We start from the raw sequence: 19,248 nt of genomic DNA on the forward strand, positions 1-19,248 counted from the left end.
CATGGTGGTCCACAACCATCTGTAATGAAGTCTGGTGCCCTCTTCTGGTCTGCAGACAGAATATTGTATACATAATAAGTGGTACTTTTGACCTAAGAAGAGTCAGGGGCATGCCACCTCTACTAGGTGGAGAGCAGGGAGCTCAGGCTGCCTCTTTTTGTGCACAGACCAGCAGCTCAGAGCAATGGTCAGAGCTCAGACATTGAGCCACACAGTCAGAATGGGAGATCTACAAAAGGATTTATTTGCTCCCAGCCACTTAAGCACACAAAATGACTGGTTTACATTCCAGGCTAAGGGCGTAAGAGAATCTACCCCCATCACAGGAGAGATGATATCCCTGAGTCAGTGTCCCCAAAACCTCTATCTCCTTCCTTCTCGGGAGTTGGCCTTGACACTGTCCAGAGCAAGCAGAGCTCGGGGAATAACACTAAGCTCTGCCAGATCTGAGACCTTGTCACTGGTGAAGGGAGCACAACTCCAGAATTCAAATGCCAGTTTCGTGTTGGGCAGGGGTCTTGGAAAAAAAAGCTTAGATGTTCTTCCAGGATCATCCGGGGCACCCAGAAGCAGAGGAGCAGATCTGGAGATGCAGGGTCCAGGATCTGAGGGTCTACTCAGTCTCTCCAAGTAGATGACTTGGGACACAAGCCCCAGGAACTGTCAGAGTGCTAACCAGGATTCCTCTTCCAGGGAAGGGGAGCCAAGGTGCCTGTGAGGCTCCCAACCGGGCTCCTTAGGATACCCCAAACTATCCAAAGGACTTCATAGCGCTGTCTCCTTTGGGACTCTGGCTCCTAGCTGCCTGGGAGGCTTGAAGCTGAGCACCTCCTTGTAAGTAACACCTGCAGAAAGTGAGAAGCAGATGATAAAGAAGTTAGTCCAACATTCACCTAAAGGGAGAACCCAGCACCCCATGGGCTTTTAATCCTAAATGGGCCAATCCCCTTAAAAACACTTAGTGTGAGCTGGGCAGGGGTGGCAGCGCATGCCTTTAATCTCAGCATTCAGGAGGCAGAGGAAGGTGGATCTCTGTGAGGTTAGCCTGGTCTACAGAGAGAGATCCAGGATAATCGGGGGCTGTTACAGAGAAACTCTGGGGGCGGGGGAAGGAGAAGGCAGGGAGGAGTAAAGTGGGGAGGGGAGGGGCGGGGGGGCATCACTTTGTGTGAAAACTGCTGTAAAGATACATTTCCAGGAAAACAGGTGATGAGAACTTATGTTCAGAAAAAAAAAAAAAAAGAGGAAGGAAGCTTGTGTTCCTGTCCATAGACTTAGCTGTATGTCCTCTGTGGTCTATGGTAAAAGCAAAAGCGCCCAGGCAGAGTGTGTAGGTGGAGACCACAGATCAGATCTGTGGCCTGTGGTTAAGGGAGTTGTTTTGATTAGTAGCAGAAGGGTTTCATCACAAAGAACCAAATTCACAAACACATGACAACACAGAAGGGAAGAATGCCTGCTAGGATTGCAGAAGAACTTTGCAGGGTATGATTTGAGAACCTTAACCCGTCCAGTCTTTCCCACATCAAGGTGCAAGAAAATGACCTGAAGCCAGGCGGTGGCGGCGCACACCTTTAATCCCAGCACTCGGGAGGCAGAGGCAGGTGGATCTCTGTAAGTTTGAGGCTAGCCTGGTCTATGGAGTGAGTTTCAGGACAGCCACAGCCACGGCTGTTTATGTGTGTGTATACATATATATAAACTGTCTCAAAAAACCAAAAAAGATGGGAACTAAAGCAAGCAGGACAAGGGATAGCATGTCCCAGTCGACATGTCCTCTCATCCCTACTCCCCAGGCTGGACTGCCAATTTGGAGCAGACACCAGAGGCTAGTTCCAGCTCATGGACCAGTGGGCAGTCTGAGGCCAGTTCTCAAAGATATAGTAAGGGTCCTCAATGTAAGAGGACAGCCTGCTCAGAACCTGGAGGTTCAACACACAGCCATGGATGGATCTGGGGCTGATGATGTGAGGAAAAGGATAGGTCTTGGGACTGCATGGGAACAGACTGTCCCCCATGGCCAGAATATGAGAAAGATGTAGTTGTTTCAGGAGGGGTCCTGAAAAGGGGTAAGGGTAAATTCAAAAGGGGTAAGAAGGAAGTCATAAGGATAAGTGGTTGGTAGAGAGGACTCCAGTGTGGTCTAGACATGAGGATGCTGGGCAACACGGGCAGGGGAGAGGAGGCCAAGGGTATTGCTGTCCTGAGCACATAGATGCTCCACTGTTCTCGGGACCCGACATGTGCCAGCCTTTGAAGGCGCTGCCATAACGGACACTCTTTCCCACTGCCTTCTGCTCTAGCCAGAAGTCAGCCTGGCCAAGTTGTACTGTGCCACAATGCCCTTTAACTTCTCAATCTTTTATCTCATCTGCAGTCCAGGGGACAGAGGGTCATCCACACAGGGCACACAGGGTCCAAAGCCAGACATTGTGTAGAACCCACACTCACGCTTCCATTCCTCAAGGGTGCGGTCTACGTCATCAAAGGAGTCATCATATTTCTGGGCCTTGGGCTCATCCTCAGTATCCTGCAGGGACTCAAAGTATGGATGGGCCAGTGCCTCAGCTGCCGTCACCCGCTGTTCTGAGTCCAGCACCAGCATCTTTTCGAGAAGGTTCACAGCTATGGGGAGAGCAAATGAGGCCAAGCCACGGAACAGGACACACCCAAAAGCTTAAGACCTTCACCCCACCTAGCCCTACCCTGAGGGCTTGCGTTGGTCAGGACAGAGGCAAAATCTTTTTTTTCCAGCTCAGGAAGACCTTCCATGTAGTTCTTGGCCTATGGGGGTCAGGGGAAGAGTGATAGGCCAGCTCCCAAACCCAAGTCCAGCTCACCACCCAGCTTCCCACTGACCTCAGCACTCTGTAACTTCTGTACAAACTCAGGAGGGGGTGTGCCTGTGACCTTCATGATCTCCTTCAGCTGATCCAGATCTGTACCAAGGTCAGGAACACAATGCAAGGGCAGAAGGTGGCCCGCCCAGCACCCACACCTGGGCTGAAGTCCCATGATGCTCTACATAGAAGGATACGGTCATTGCCTTTGAACAGAATCTTTCCTGTAATCATCTCCGCCATGATGCAGCCGACAGACCAAATGTCCACTGAGATACACATCAGTGCCCCACAGACAAGCATAGCATTCATATTCATGAGAGTCAAGAGAAGAGGACATGCAAGAGACCATATATGGAAGACAAGTATACATGACCAGGAGGGGTATACACAGGCACGAAGCACAGGGAGTCACTGAGGAGAGTAGCAGAGTTCCGCCCCAGCTCAGGAGCCTCCTGGAGGCAGTGCCTACAAAAAGCTCCCTATCAAGAAATGAGGAAGGGTACTGGAGAGAGGCTAATCAGTTAAGATCACTGGCTGCTCTTCCAGAAATCCTTGGTTTGGTTCCAGTAACCCCATGGCAGCTCACAACTATCCGTGACTCCAGTTCTAGAGGATCCAGTGCCATCTTCTGGCCTCTGCACTCACCAAGTACACACGTAGATAAGTACTTATACACACAAAATAAAATTTTTAAAAACGGAGACTGATGAAACATGTCTTTAATTCCAGCAGGAGCAGAAACAGGTGGATCCCTGTGGATTGAAGGCCAACCTGGTCTACATTGTGAGCTCCAGGAATAGCCAGAGCTATACAGTGAGACTATATCTCAAAATCAAAACAACCAAAGAGTATAAAATAATAAAGATGATGATGAAGGAAGGACTGAACTGAGGTGTATCGCAATGATAGAGCACTTGCCTAGCATGAATAAGACTCTGTGTTCCATCCCACACACTACAAAAGCGAATAAAAATAAATGGGTAAATGCAGGTGGTGAGTGTGCGCTGGGATCTTCAGATAGCCTCTTTCTTACCTGTCTGTGTGTAGCGCATCCAATTCAAGATGACCTCTGGTGCCCGGTACCACCGGGTCACCACATATCCCGTCATCTCACTGTCTGCCTGTCTGGCTAGGCCAAAGTCTAGGATCTGAAGAAGTATTGGAGGTGGAACTAAGACACTGAGGACAGGCCAAATGTGGTCCAGAAGACTCTAAGGAGCTGGGCTTGAAGTCTCCACACGGGAGCTTTGCCCACCTTGCTCTTGGTTCTCCCAGGCTTCTCCCTGAGGTCAGTTCACCTGGCCCTACCCACCTCAGGAGCAAGTGCTAAGGATTTTTCTCTACTTTGCCAAACCCTGATCACTTTTAGAAGCCTCCAAACTCCTACCCTGGGTGACTAGGGACGTTAGCCACTCTTTACCTAAAGCAGGTACCTGACCCCAGGACCCCTTAGCTGCTCAGCCTCAGATGCCTGAGATCTGTCCATTTTCCTGGGCCCCCACCCCCATCTTGGTCACTCTCCCCACCCAGTGACACCTTCAGCTCACAGTCTTCATTCACAGCCAGGTTGCCAGGCTTCAAATCCTGAGGGAAGAAAGATGGTCACCGTGACTCCCCTGCTAGAGCAAGGCCCAGGGAGCACTTTCCTAGGGCCACCAAAACAGGCCTGGCCCTTTCGAGGAAGGGCAGAGGGCTGGGGACCCCAGAGCAGGCTTTCAACTGGGGACTGATTCTATGCATTCCCACCGTACTTCTATTTTTGCCTTTTTATGGGTTAGCAATGGAAGCTGAGTTTGAGCACTTCTGTTTACATAGGTGGGGAGGAGCAGGTGGGTAATCTTCCAGCCCCACCAGGACTCACTCTGTGGATGACACCAGCAGCGTGGATATACTGTGGGAGAGAGGGAGTACGGCCGTCAGCTCAGCAGGTACTCCAAGCCTCAGAGCTCTACCCTGCCCAGCCAGGAAGCTCTGCCCACCTCCCTACGGCCACCTCAACTTACCTTCAGCCCCTTCAGCATCTGATACACAAGAAACTGGATTCTGTCTTCACTCAGAGTCTCATGCTTCATCAGCTTGCCCAGATCAGTGCCCATGAACGGCATCACCAGGTAGCTGTGGAAACAAGGGATACGGCCAATGCAGGGCTAGTCCCCAGACCTAAGCTAACACCGCTGGGCCTTGCAAAACCCCATCCCAGCAGGAGCCATTACAGTATTACTCCATAGCACCCATTCCTCACTAGCTTTGGGGTCCTACCATCCTGTGATGCTTCTATCCCACCGTGCCCTGCTAGCCTCCTACCTTCTGTCCACACCTATCTTGGGCAATTATACCATCTCAATGCATGCTCATATCCCCACTTTCCAAAATGGCAGGCAGGGTTTAGGGGGACTTTGATTTTGAGGAAAGGTCTCACTTTGCAGTCCTTTCTGGTCCGGAACTCACCGTGCAGACCAGGATGACCTCAAACACACAGAGAGCTCTGCCCCTGCCTCTGTCTCCTAAGAGCTGGAATTAAAGACCTTCATCCCCACCTTTGGTCTTGTTTTGTTTTCGATTTATTTTTTACATGTCTGGATGTTCTGTCTCCGTGTATATTTGTGCACCACGTGTGTGCGGTGCTCATGGAAGCCAAAAGAGGGTATCAACTCTTCTGGGATTTGAATTATAGACAGTTGTGAGCTACCATGTAGGTGCTGGGGATCAAATTCAGGTCCTCTGAAAGAACAGCCAATGCTTTTAACCACTGAGCCATCCCTCCAGCCCTTGGTTCTTGTTTTTTTGTTTTGTTTTGTTTTGTTTTTGTTTGTTTGTTTGTTTTGTTTGAGACAGGGTCTCATGTGGCCTAAAATGGCCTCAAATGTCTGGTCTTCCTACCTCCATCTCCCTGGGATTACAAGTGTGTGCCACCACCCTCTGCCTCAGGGGTTTAAAATTCCTGATTGAATAGCTTCATATGCCAGGAGCAGCTAGGGCTGTACCTGAAGATCATTTAGTTGCATTGATATCTCAGGCACTGTGAGGGCCCAAATGCCAGGCATAAGAGGAAGAAAAGGTTTGGTTCTACTAGGGCATGTCAGTATCCAGGGGGAACCTATATTATATGGGACTGTGGTGGGGAGTCAGTGGGCAGTAGGCATCTCAGCCTTCACTTGGGCCATGGAAATAAGGCCTCCAGCCCGCTTAGAACCTGAAGCCAGTACCCAGAGGCTGTCCAGGTCCCTCCTGCCACACACAGGGTAACCAGGAATCCGGGGCAGGAGCTGGGGCTGCAAGGTTGGATGTTCAGGTGGTTGGAGGGATAGACAAAGGGGACAATGTGGCCATAGTATATCTTGACTTCTGCCAGTCAGCAATGAAGAACCTGTCACCCACTCTAGCCCTTTGGTTGATTACAGTATGAGTCCAGGGATGACCAACCATAAGATAGGACAGGTCCTATCTGCCAGTAAAAGGCAGCAATAGTTCAGATTTGGGACCACATATTGGGTGCCAGGGTCTTGAACACAAACATCCTACCCAAGGTTCAAACTTGAGGCAATGTGAGGGTCTAAGTACCAAGCTTGGAAGAAGAAAGAGCCATGGCTCTACCAGGGCATGCCAGGGTTCATAGCTCCCAGGAGCATGCAGGAGTGTGAAGTGGATTCTGGTAAGAGGAGTGGGTGGGCAGTGTGTACCCTATCCCTCATTTGGGCTATGGGAGAAGGCCCCCAACCTGACCCAGAACCTTAAGCTGACACCTAGAAGCCACCTAGGTTCCTCCCACCCTGAGCCAGCCCAGGCCAGCACTCACAAGTCTGTGAAGTCATCCAGAGTCTCATCAGGAGTGAACACATCCAGTAGCCCAATCACCTGGGGAACAAGTGTCAGACAGGATGCAGAGCACACGGCAGATGCAAGGACTCAGTGCACACCCAGGGTGGCACTGTACTCCTGGTAGAAAACCCTCCTATAACAATCCTCGTCTCCTCCACTGTGCCCACTGTCAGCTCAGCCCCCACCTTGGTACATTTGCCCACAGACACAGGCTATTTTTGGATGCTGACAGCCGGGACACTCTGGGGGGAGGGGCAGTCTCAAGTCTGGGTTGACTCCAGGCCTCCCAGCAATCCAACCCCTTAGTCTTCCCTCCCCGCTTCTTTGCTCCCCCAATGAAGCAGACCCAAGACCAAAGTGGGGACAGTCCCTTGAGAGGCACAAGCACCTGATAAGTCTTTCCTGGGGCCATCCCCTGGCTGTCTAGGCCAAGGGGAAGCACCAGTTTAAACACAGCTTCTGGTTGAGGGAGTTGGACAACAGACGGGCAGTGTGACTTTAGTTTTCCAGGACTTGGTTGGGGGACAGGAGTTCTAGGGTCAAGGGAGGCTTCCCTGAGGAGGGCTGCATATCCAAGTATCAGGAGGGATGCATAAAAGAGCAAAGAGAGGCAGGATGCCTGATGGCCAAAGCAGGAGCGAAACATCTTCAGAGTAAGGAACAGAGAGGGAGTCCAAGTGGCTGAAGCCCAGGCTGAGAAGGAACTAAGGAGAGAACAGAGGAAGCCAAAGGAAGGCCTCAAACTCACATCCCAGAGGAAGATTTGGATTCGATCCACAGAGCTGCTGTGGAAGGAAGGATTTAAACAAAGATGTAACGCTGAGGCCAGGCGGTGGTGATGCACACCTGCAATCCCAGCACTTGTGGGGGGGCAGAGGCAGGCGGATCTCTGTGGATTTGAGGCCAGTCTAGTCTACAAAGCAAGTTCCAAGACAGCCAGAGCCGATACACAGAGAAACCCTGTCTCAAAAATCCAAGTGAAAAAAAAATAGATATAATGTTGAATATGTCCTCTGAGTTTAACGAACAGACAGAGAGAATGAGGCAAGAATAGTCAGAGAGTAAAGGGCAGATGAGTGAACACTTGGATCATGGCCAAAGTTGGGAGGAAGAGCAAGGATAGGAAAGGCCTGGGGACAGACAAACCACAGATGTGACCCGAGATCTTAGCCCACTCTGCAGAACAGACAGGGAATCGTGTCCTAGAGGTCAAGGGAAGTCCGTCAAAGGAATAAAGCTTCTTCTGCATTTTAATGGTGTAGAATGTGACCCACAGCCAAGGACCAAAGCTTGAGAAGGAGGGGGGAAGGTTAGGGCTAGATCTATAGCAGTCTCATCTCTGGTGAGCGGGGCATACAGCCTGTGTAAATGTCAGTTTCCACAAGAAGGAAGCTACAACCGCAGCCTCCTAGAAGGTGTTGGATCATCCTGAAAGCTAGCACACCCAGGTGAGGGCAGGAGCATAGCTGGGTGGAAGACCCTTGGCAAGGCAGAACGGAGAAGCCCACAACCCTTGGCTGGAGAAGGGTGAAGGACAGGTAGGTGGATAGGTGGGAGTTGGGGGCTCTGAGGACAGGGGTGGCTACACCCATGAGAACAAAGCCTTTTACTGTTTTTTGATTGTTTGTTTTACTGTTTACGGGTTTACAGGGAAGTGGAGAAGCAGACGAAGCTGGACTGGCATTCAGTGTAAGCAGGTTTCACGAAGGAAATAAGTAAAGATCCATCACGTCAGCCAAAGCGGTAGTGATGAAGCAGTGGGGGTCAGTTTGCTGTTAGCCACAGGGAGTTCATTGTTCCATGGGGCTACTGACTGATGACCCAGGAGGTTAAAAACAGGGCTAGCACAACAATCCAGATGGGGAATAGAACTCACAGCCTCAGGAAGATAAGAAGAAAAAGCTCCCTGGCTGAGAGAAGGATTCTGATGGCCAGCAATGCCGATATGAGAGGCACTGGGGCAGCCACGTGCAGTATCCTACCACGGGCAGGTAGGACTGGAAATGAGATGCTTTGCCTGAGGGAAGAAATACACACCCACAATGGTGGCAGTAATGTTCTGGTCCTTTTAAGCCCTGTATCCACAGAGACTGGAGGCTTTCGGATGATAGAGCCAGGGTGCATAGTTCTAGCGACCTGCCTGCCTGGAATAGAAGACTCAGGATGTGGGCAAAAGAAGACCTAGGGTGGGGAAGAGATGCTCTTCCAGGAAAATCCTCTTTCCTACCGACCTGAGGGGAGACAGGGTTTGGAGTGAGCCCTGAGGAGCCCTTAGGCCTAGAACGTACCCTGACCACTGCCTGGGCTGAGAAAGTAGAGGTGGACCAAAAGTGAAACCAAGTCACTGAAGCGGGGGCGGGAGGCTGAAAACTTGTAGTGTCGCCCCGATAGAGGTCTGGGATGCCTCCACCTCCCTCCTGGAAGCTGCCGATAGCTTACTCAAGCTGGAGGCTAAGTAGGAAGGAGGTACCAGGCCCCAGGAAGCGGAGGCTGTGGGCAAGATTTGCAGGGGAGGGCAGGATGAGAGGTGGCCAGTGCACAGTGTCCGCATCTGGGGCGGGCGTTGGACTCACGTTCTCGTGGCGCATGTGTTTGAGGAGGCGCAGCTCTCTGTAGGCGCGCTTGGCAAACAGCTCCGACTGGAAGGGCCGGTACAACTTCTTGATGGCCACCTTGTTACCAGTGCGGCTGTCTATTGCAGAGCTGCGGGGCGGACAGCTTGGCTAGAGAACCCGCCCGGTAATCGCCAGCAGCCGCCTGCCCTGCCTGCCACCCCGTCCTGCGAACGCTCACCACACTGCACCATAGGCACCAGAGCCCACGGGCTGCAGGTCCTGGTACACGGCGCGCACCTCCCAGGCCGTTTTGGTCACCTCCTGGCGGTAAAAGCCCTTGCGGGCGGGTGCCGGGGAGCTCATCCCCGGCCGGAGTACTGCGCCCCAGGACTGGACCCGGGATCAGGGGCTCCGCCCGCGCGCCCCGGGTCACTGCGTAGCACAGGGCGGACTCCGCGCCGCCGGCCCGCCTGCCTGTGGGGCTTTCCCTTACAGACTCTTCTCTTGGGGTCGTCACCCTGAACTCTCTGTAACCGCCAGCTCCCACCCGACCCTTGTCTCTGGCCGGCAAAGTGGTCCCTCCCGGCCCACTGACCAACCGGGCCCTCGTGCCCTGAGCACGTGACACCCCCGTCTGCCCTCCGGCCCCTGCGGAAACCCGAGGAGGCCTCCGGGGTTGGGCGGAAGGCTTGGAAAGGGAGGGGGAATTGCCCCATAGCTCACTCCGGACCTGGGGCGGGAGGTAGCGCTGAAACACCCTAGCCATGCTTTATCCTCAACAGACTTCTCGGCCCTGGGGTCTTAGCAGGTGCTTCTCAGAATTCCAACCTTTCCTGATCTTCCAGAGCGTCGGGCCCATTCTAGGCAACTTAAGTTCACCAACTTCTACTCCAGCCCCAGGTCAAGTCCACCTGCCCACTTAACAATCACACCCCAACCCAATTGTTTTGCTCTTCCTGGCTCAACTCTTCTTTCTCAAGGATGCACTGCCCCTGGGGCTGATCCATTCTTCTTCTCTATGGAGGAGGTATTTGGTTCTGTCTCCCAGACATCTCAGGTTGCATTCCCAACCCCATTGTGAGCACTGGCTCTCCACTTCCTAATCTAGGAACCAGAGGAATTGATCATATAGACCCTTCTAGGGCCCCTTTGCCCCTCTGTTCCCCGCCTTGGCCCCCGCCTGGTATGTGGGGTGTCTGCTTTAAGCATTGAATAGGACAGGCCCTTGTATCTACCCTACCTGCTCTCCAGTTTGGCCTTCAAATCAGAATGAGCTAAAGGTGTGCCTGCCCCCAGAAAAAAAAAAAAAAAAAAAAAAAAAAAAAAAAAAAAGAGGGGATCCTATGTGGTCTTTCAGCCTGAAGCCTCTCTGGGATTTGGCCAAGACCTGAACCAGATGAACCGGGAGGATAAAGCAACCATCCTTCCCACAGCCTGGTGACCAGAGTCCATTCTAGGATCCCACTGGGTTGATGAGTAGTAACAAGATCCCTCAGAATTCTCTCCCCCTCCCTCCATGCCTGCCTGCCTGCTGCCGTGAATCAGCAGCTCAAGGCCAGCCAGGGCAGCTTTACACCTGGGCTGTTGCCGGTGATGTGGCACATTCGCCAGCAGACAAGAGCGGGCAGGGAAGCTCTGGGCCACTCAAACCACATCTGCCTGTATCCTGTGCCCGCTGGGAGGCTTTGACTACCCACCCACATCCTACAACAAGCTCCCCAGTTTCCTTCTGTATTCTGTAGGCGACCAGTTCAGACCAGGCTTGGGAACTAGGACCTCGTATCTGGTTCCACTTCCATGTCTGATCCCCCAACACCGGCCTTGGCTCTGATCTTCTAGGTTTTCTCCTGGACCAGCTGCCAGGCTAAGGCCTCTGGAGGTCCAAGATTCAGAACATGGGCCTGATACATGTGCTGGCTGTATCCTGGGCTAAAATAAAGTAACCTTTTTGCCTTAGCCAGGAAGGAAAGGACAGCTATTTCCCGTATCCTGTCCAATCCCTGAGGAGGAACTGGCCTTTATTCCAGAGACAATCCCACCCCATCACCCCACCCCAGAGCCAGCCCCATCACTGAGCAAGAAGGAGTCAAGCCTGTCCACTGAATCCCAAAGTACATAAAACAGCAGGGACCAATGTGTGATGGCTATCACACCATTTTCCCCCTTTAACCTGTGGGTCTTATCCTGCACTGGTCCCTGGGTTCTTGACCTCTCTACAGAGCTGTGATGGTACCAGAAATGGCCACTGCTCTCACTGAGGTCAAGGGGGTGCAACACGTGTCAAGTCCGTGGGGATAGCTGCAAGTGGCCAAGCACAAGATCCAACCAGCCCTCCAGACAACGGGAGCAGTAGAAGCAATGGGGTCTGGAGCCTTCCACACAAATAAGAGCAAGAGGGAAGCCCCTTTATTGTGCACTCTTGGTGCAGGCACTTGACATCCAGAGCCCCCTGGTCCCTGATAACAAGAGATCATCGTCTCTTCAGGGAGGAGCCACACCCCAGTGTGTCTTCAAACAGGGTCCTACCTCAAAAATCACTTGGGCAGCTCCTCTCTGGGGAGAGGGCAGATAAGGGATGACTCACAGACCACAGCACCCCAGACCGGCTGTAGAGCTACAAGGGTAGGGGGAGGTAGAGTGTGGACAGACGTTCGTCAGTTTTGAACCAAGGTCCAGGGGCAAGAGTGTCCAAGTTCATATCCATGGGTGCTCTCCACCTAGCATCAGCACCCAGCTGGCAGTGTGTCTTTCTGCCTCCGGATCCTGTAGCAGCTCCTACACTCTAGCCGAAACTCCAGGCTTTCGGATGGATCTTGGCACCTCTCAAGAGTTCTAGTCTAATTCTCAGCTGGCTCTCCAGACCCAGCAGGCAACAGGAACTTGTGGGAGGGGAGACAAGAGTGTCTCCAGCTTAGGTGCCCTCCCAGAAATGGCTGCTGACCCCTCGGGTGCTCACAGATTCATACGCACCAGCACACACCTACATATGCTCTGATGTGTGCACCGGGAGTGTACACTCACGCCCATCTGCCCACATATCACAGGTAAACACAAACCTGCAGCCAGCTTTTCCGATTCAGTATCTAGTGATGGCCTCTGCCTTGCCACCCCCCAGGAGAAATGCCACTCAGTTGGGTGGAGCCTCAGCTTCCACCCACTCACTTCCAGGTTGAGCTGCTCCAACCACTGTGACTCCCAGCCCCTCAGAGTCTCCAGGTGCCATGACCCATTTGCTTTCCTCCCAGTCCAGAGAGTCCTCAAGAGCAGAAGAGATCCAGACAGGGACCCATTAAGATCCCACACACTGAGGTACCAAGGAGAACCTGGGTGGACCAAGGTAGGCCCAGAAGCACTACTGCCCAGGCTCCAACACATGATGGCAGGCATATGTACACATTCGTGCATCCGTGTGTGTATGTATGTAGAGTTCTCTCAAGGCAAGGGGTCCCAGGTTAAGTGTCAGGGCTGCCTGAGAGGCACCTCCTGAGGAAAACTGGAAAGCTGAGGAAAGGGGGCAGGCTCAGGCCTCCCCTCAGGCCTCACTGCTCAATCTCATGGGTGCCAGGTAGCTGTGATGGCTCCAGGGGCTTGAAGCTAAGGACTTCCTGGTAAGTAAGCTCTGAGGGAAAGAAAAAAGGGTGAGATTGTTCTGTTGTCCCTGCCCTCCCCCACACAACCCAGTTCCCCACCTACATGTGTGGCATCTGCTTCCCAGCCCACATCTACCACTGCCTAAGCTAAGAACCAGAGCATGCCCCCACGCTGTCCTCCAAGCCGCTCTCTCTCTCCCTCTCTTCCCCCCTCTCCCTCCCTCTCTCTCTCTCTCTCTCTCTCTCTCTCTCTCTCACACACACACACACACACACACACACACACCTCTTTACATGCTTCACTCTGGAGTACAGCCATGTTGTTCCCCATCCCAGGTCACTGGGGGAAAGTTCTGGGGGAGTTTCTTGCATGAAACATAAACCCTTGCTCTGAGAAAATGCAACCCACAGACTTCTTGGGCTCCGCCCCCTCTCCCGTGCCCCTCACCCTGTGCTCACCCTTCCACTCCTCCAGGGTGCGCTCCTTGGCCTCAACACTTTCATCATAGGGCTCAGCCTCTGGCTCATCGTCAGGGTCATGGTACTGGCTGAAGTATGCATGAGCCAAGGCTTCAGCTGCACTGACCCTTTGGTCACTGTCCAGCACCAGCATCCTTCCAAGGAGGTCTACAGCTAGAGGAGCAAGGGTCAACACTACATCCAGTCCTAGATCTGAAGCCCAACCAAGACCCAGGAACAGTCCTCACCCAGAGGGTTGGCTCCATGGAAGACACTGCTGAGGTCCTTCTGGGGCATAGGAGGCAGAGACTGGATGTATGTCCGGGCCTGGAGACACATAAGAAGGGCTTGGAGGGCTAACTACCCTCTATTTCCATGGCCCCAAACTGAACAGAAGGCTTCAGGAGACGGCCCTGATGCATTCATTCCAACAGGCCTGGCAGGTGCCCCAGCAAGCCAGAGTCTTGCTCTCGAAGTCTGGGGGCTCCTTAGCTGGATAGTAGAGGCGCACGCCTTTAATCCTAGCACTCTGGAGGCAGAGGCAGGCAGATCTCTGAGTTCAAGACCAGTCTTGTCTACAGAGCAAGTTCCAAAACACCCAGGGCTACACAGAGAAACCCTGTCTCCCAAAACAAACAACAAAAATGGCTAGGGACTCCAGACCTCCTTTTGGCTTCTGACAATGTCTGCAGAAGCCAAATATTCTAAGCTTTCTCTGTTCTCACCTGCTTCTGTTTATAGCCAGAGGAGCTTTGTCGGTGTTGGTCAGTTTGTCTCCACTGTCTCTCCTACCTGGAATGTCCTCCTGATTCACCTGCTTCACCCTGAAGGGGTTGAGTTTCTAGTACAAGCTCTTTCCTGCTCTGTCCATGACCCTGATATGTTGCCCATTTATCTGCATACCACACCCTCCCCAACATGACTGGTGCTTGGTCAGCAGAACAAACGGATGGATGGACGGATGGCCACTAACTTACATGCTCCGAGGATATCTTTGCCAGAACCTCAGGGCTGGGTGTGCCCACCACCTCCATGATTCGCTTCAGCTGGTCGATGTCTACCTAGCTCAGGAAACACACGGAGGCCAGCCTTTCCAGCCCCAGCCCCTAGTACAATGTGGCACTGTGGCTCAGGACAGGGAGCCCCATGTGTCGTGGCATAAGAAACAAGACTTTGAAAAAGGGCCGGAGACCACCCCTACCCTGTAGAATGGGACCCCAGCTTGACCCTGCTTCCCAAGGATACAGTCATTTCCAGGAAAGAGGGCCTTCCCTTGGAGCAGCTCAGCCATGATGCAGCCCACAGACCAGATGTCCACTGTTGGGGGAGAACAAGGAGACTCTATCAGTATGCCACCCCAAAGCCTTCCTGTGGAGCTGGGGAAAAACCTGCCCAGTGACCCCTCATCATATCCAGGACCAAAGAGACCAGTGGTGCCCTTATTCTGTACCCTACCCTGAGAAGAGGTATGAGGACACCCACCAAGCTATGGGCCTTTCTAAAAGCTGGTGGTCAAAGCTGGTCCCATCAAGCCCTTGCCCCTCACTCAGAGCTCCAGGCATGCTCTTCTCCCTTCCAGCCCTGCTTCCTATGCCCACCGGTTTGTCACCTTCCGTCAACATTGGTGTGAGCACTGCCTGCCCACCCTTATAGGACAAGGCGACTGTTGAGGGTCGACAGCACCTGTTTGGTTGTAGTGCATCCAGTTCAGCATGATCTCTGGCGCCCGGTACCACCGTGTAGCCACGTATCCGGTCATCTCCTCGTCAGCCTGGCGCGCTAGCCCGAAGTCCAGGATCTGGAGGACCACAGGTGTTATGTAACACAGGACACCTACTTCTCTCTGCATCCCCACTGTTCACACCCCACCCCACCCTTACCCGAAGCTCGCAGTCCTCATTCACCGCTACATTGCTGGGCTTCAGGTCCTGCGGGGTGGACCCGGCGTGAGTGTGGTACCTATGAGCCTGCGTAGTGTCTGACCCTCGCCCTCTCCCACAGCTGCACCTACCCTGTGGATGATGCCTGCCGAGTGGATATACTGCAGGGGAGGGCAGACTGGTTGAGCCCAGGCTCCAACCCGTTCTGCCCCAACCCAGGACGTTCGAGGGAACCCCAGAGCCCACGCGCCCCACCTTCAGCCCACGCAGCAGCTGATAGACGAGGAACTGAACATGCTCATCACTCAGTGCCTGACACTTGACGATGTTATTCAGGTCAGCGCCCATCAGGGTGGTCACCAGGTACCTGCGCCAGGGTCAGGAGTTAGGACAGTGTCTCGCTACCCCCTTCCCGACTAAGCTCCCAAAGCCACCGCCACATCTGCCCAGGCCGCTCACACTTCGCTGAAATCCTCGATGGATGTGGCCGGCGTGAAGACGTCCAGGAGCCCTATGACCTGGGCAGGGAATCAAGAACGGACCACAACACAGCTGTAGGCAACGCCCGACCCCCGCCCACGTGGAGGCGTGTCCCCAAAGGACCCACCCAACTCGTTCCTGCCCCCACCGGGCGGTGTCCGTTGTTCAAACCCTACACCACTGGCCCGCCCTCTCACGTTCTCGTGCTTCAGGTGTTTGAGTAGGCGCAGCTCCCGGTAGGTCCTCCTCGCGTGGATCAGCGATTGGAAAGGCCGAGACAGCTTCTTCACAGCCACCTTCTGGCGCAGACGCGCGTCGTAGGCCGAGCTGCAAGGTGGGCGAGTGCAAGCGCCTGGCCTGAGTCCACCCTGCGCCGGAGTGCAGGAGAGCAAGCCTCCGCTGCTGGTCCCAAGACCTAGGAAGCCTGTCCCTGCCTGCTCTCCCCGCGCTGTTCCCCCGCCGCCCCTCTGGACCTGCCTTAGGAGACCCCCCCCCCCTTTTTTTTTCAATATTTTCTCTCGTTATTCTAGCCCAAACCTAAGCCTCCACTCAGAACGAGGCCGCTGCATGGAAAAGATGCTACGACTATGCCCACGTACACTCCTCAGCAAGCAGCTCTCCACCTTCCTCACGGCCGCCATGAACAAGGGAGGCTTACCTTGCAAGCCATGACTCCCTACCCCCATGCCTCTGCACATCAGATTGCGGAAGGAAGAGGTGTTTATTGCATCCTAATTTATAAATGAAGTTGGATGCGGTGGTTCATGCCTGTAATCCCAGCTCTCGGGGAGACTGAAGCAAGAGATTTGAGATGCGTTCAAGACTAGCTGGTGAAACACTAGCTGGTGAAATACTCTCTCTCTCTCTCTCTCTCTCTCTCTCTCTCACACACACACACACACACACACACACACACACACACACACACACAAAGTCCACACACACACACAATTTAGAACTGGACAACTGGGTGGAAGAGAATGTTCATCCTGAGTGGGTTGGAGGGGGTCTCTCTGGTCCACTACCACTCCCCAGTGACTAGAGAACTCTCCACCTCTGTACCCTTTTATGTTAGTTTGTTTTGATTTTGGTTTCTGGAGATAGTTTCTCTATGTAACCCTGGCTGTGCTGGCTCTCACTCTGTAGACCAGGCTGAGTCCAAACTCACAGAGATCCACCTGCCTCTGCCTCCTGAGTGCTGGGATTAAAAGCCTGCGCCACCACCCGACTCCTCATCATCTTTTTGTCTTTCACTGGAGAGCCTCTAATGAGCAAATGAGGACATGTCCTCTCGATTGGTGGGACCTAGACCAGCATGGGCATGAGCTGTGGTCCTAGGGTCCCACTGCCCTCAAGACTGGAGCAGCTGTGAATCCACTGAAGGAGCCCAGCTGGCTACAGTCTCTTGCTCTTGAGTCTCTTCATCCCGGGGTGTACCCTTTGCTGCAGTGAGTGGAGACAGGATTCCACCCATTCCACAAGATGAGGGAAGGTAAGGACAGGACATGGTGGGTCTGGGATGTTCATGGGACTAAAAAGTAGCAGATAGTAGTTGGTTCCCTGCGATAAGCAAAATGTCTAACTGCTGGGATGAGGTGCGAAGGGGGTGGCCACTAGAGCAACAGATCCTCTTGCTCCACCACATCTGAGCAATTGAGTTACAAGGAGTTGGCATCCTACCACCAACCTCAGTAGTGCAACTGAACAAACCCAGGTCACAGATCAGTGGAGCCCGACCTGGGATTCACTTGGGAAAGTTGGCTATCTCCCAGTAACTCTAAACAGTCAGTCCCTGACGACTCCGTCTGAGTCAGTGTCCAAGCCCTCTGCAAGCTGTCTTCACCACCTTCCCACCCACCCAATCTTCTCCCTCTCTCTCCTTCCCTCCCTCCATCTAATTTATTGCATTATTTTTTTTAACGGGATTTTCTGTAACCTCATCCTCTATTTGCTGAGCCCATAAGCATCCCACACAGCCTCTTTTTCTCTGTTCTGCTCCTTGGTTATTTTGGGAGGGTATCCTGTTTCTACTCACTGTAGAGGAGGGTACACCCGGGAGAAAGAAAAGCAAAAAGAAGATAAGGTGTTAACGGGAGAACAAGCTTATTCATCTCAGAGTGCTGGAATTACAGGCTACAGACATGGGGTGCAATTCCACGACCCAGCGCACTATGGGCCGGGTAAAGCAGGACTGGTTTCCTTTATATTAAAGAGTCTATAAGATTTCATCAGCAGCCCTGCCGTGAGAGATATGACATAGGCAAATGACAGCACAAGATCCAAGATTTGAGCCTCAGCCCCCATTCCCAGTGCTGGGGTGTGGGGCACATATCGGTGTCCACACCCTTTGACCAGTCTGTCAACACGGACTATCTGCACCCACTCTTCAGTCCCGGTGCCTGGGAGCTAGCTGGCTTCAGCCAACCTGAACTCTGCCCCATCAAGACTCTAACCCCTGGTCCTAAAGCCCTAACTGTCAAGTTATATCCCGAGATCCTTTGTTGGGTTAACTGGGGTAGGGTGTAGACAGGAGGGTAGATGTCTGATTTCTGCTCAAGCCGCCGTCTGAGATTCCTTAGGATACTGGAGGAGGGGGTATAGGATCTACGGGACACATTGATGCCTTCCGAAGAGGAGAGGTCTCCTCACCTCGCTGGGTGCCCCCTTTTCAAATACTCGGGTCTGGGGGGCATGTTAGATCCTGAAACTACTTAGACTCTGCCCCAAATAAGCCTGATGGCTGCTCCATTTAGCGGCCCCCAGAGACTTGCTCTCCCGCCAGCTGTGACGCCGCGGGATTCGGCCTTACTGGGAGAAATTAGGAATCAGAGATGGGGGCATGTTAGAGGACCCCCCTCCCTGCCAAGGAGTGGAATCTAGTAGGAAAGTTTCCTCCGTGTCCCCTCCCCCCCATTCATTCTTCGGAAGCGTGCCGGCCGGGGGCGGAGGCAGGGCGAGGCCCCTCCCCACGCCGGGAACCCCACGTCGCGCTGGAGGGTCGCGCACATTTTCCCGCCCAGCTCCCACCAGATCCTTGCCGGCCCCTACCAGACCGAGCCGTAGGCGCCGGAGCCCACCGGGCGTAGGCCCTGCAGCCGCTGCGGCACCTCCCATACTGTTTTGTTCAGCTCCTGCCGGTAGAATCCCGCGCGCGGACCCGACATATCCGCAGCGGCAGCAGGAGAGAGTTGCCCCGGAACCCCGCGCAGCACCCGGCCCGCACCCCACGCCCAGCAGGCGTGAGCTCCGCTGAGCAAAGCCGGGTGGGGGGGGTGGGGGGCTGCGGCGCAGCAGGGCGGGGCGGGGCGGCGGGGCGGGGCCGAGGCCAGGCGGATTTCCCCAGCCTGGCGACCGGAGGCGGGGTAGCGGGGTGGGGGTGGGGGGAAGGATGGGAGGGGAAGGGGGGGTTCCAGAGACAGACAGTCACGCAGCTTTCTGCCCCTCGGAGGCGGCGACAAAGGAGAAAGCCGTCTTCCCTCCCGTGGGGGTGACTAACAGACCTCTCGCTTGTATTTCCCACCTTCACCTTCTGCCACACACTCTCCCTGCCCTTCCCCAGGTCCCAGCTCAGACTCCTTACTCAGAAATGAGGGGAAATTGTCAAAAGCGAGCTACAGCACAT

General features: G+C 53.8%; 2 protein-coding genes across 5 annotated transcripts; both read right to left on the minus strand.

Moving 5' to 3' along the window:
- Window positions 1-221: 221 nt before the first annotated feature.
- On the minus strand, window positions 222-9,816 carry Mapk12 (mitogen-activated protein kinase 12). Of its 2 annotated transcripts, none has more exons than XM_087899165.1 (12): window positions 9,456-9,816; window positions 9,236-9,365; window positions 6,640-6,698; window positions 4,847-4,958; window positions 4,705-4,734; window positions 4,380-4,427; window positions 3,877-3,991; window positions 3,038-3,109; window positions 2,860-2,939; window positions 2,706-2,784; window positions 2,452-2,625; window positions 222-845 (listed from the first exon to the last, which is right to left on the minus strand). In XM_087899165.1, exons 1-12 carry the CDS (start codon window positions 9,578-9,580, stop codon window positions 766-768), a joined length of 1,104 nt encoding a protein of 367 aa, XP_087755291.1. In that variant the 5' UTR covers window positions 9,581-9,816; the 3' UTR covers window positions 222-765. The 2 variants fall into 2 exon arrangements, with proteins under 2 accessions (XP_087755291.1, XP_087755292.1); XM_087899166.1 differs by having other exon boundaries at window positions 9,515-9,813.
- A 1,785-nt stretch (window positions 9,817-11,601) lies between these two features.
- On the minus strand, window positions 11,602-18,901 carry Mapk11 (mitogen-activated protein kinase 11). Of its 3 annotated transcripts, XM_048444876.3 has the most exons (12): window positions 18,675-18,894; window positions 15,824-15,953; window positions 15,606-15,664; window positions 15,402-15,513; window positions 15,278-15,307; window positions 15,147-15,194; window positions 14,950-15,064; window positions 14,512-14,583; window positions 14,244-14,323; window positions 13,515-13,593; window positions 13,267-13,440; window positions 11,602-12,836 (listed from the first exon to the last, which is right to left on the minus strand). In XM_048444876.3, the coding sequence occupies exons 1-12, from the start codon at window positions 18,788-18,790 to the stop codon at window positions 12,757-12,759; spliced, it is 1,095 nt and encodes a 364-aa protein (XP_048300833.1). In that variant the 5' UTR covers window positions 18,791-18,894; the 3' UTR covers window positions 11,602-12,756. The 3 variants fall into 3 exon arrangements, with proteins under 3 accessions (XP_048300833.1, XP_048300834.1, XP_048300835.1); XM_048444877.3 differs by lacking the exon at window positions 15,278-15,307 and having other exon boundaries at window positions 18,675-18,895; XM_048444878.3 differs by lacking the exons at window positions 11,602-12,836; window positions 13,267-13,440; window positions 13,515-13,593 and adding an exon at window positions 13,603-13,795 and having other exon boundaries at window positions 18,675-18,901.
- Window positions 18,902-19,248: the final 347 nt, after the last annotated feature.

This window comes from Myodes glareolus, chromosome 19 (assembly GCF_982192425.1).
Source record: "Myodes glareolus chromosome 19, mMyoGla1.1, whole genome shotgun sequence".
NCBI classification, from domain to species: domain Eukaryota; kingdom Metazoa; phylum Chordata; class Mammalia; order Rodentia; family Cricetidae; genus Myodes; species Myodes glareolus.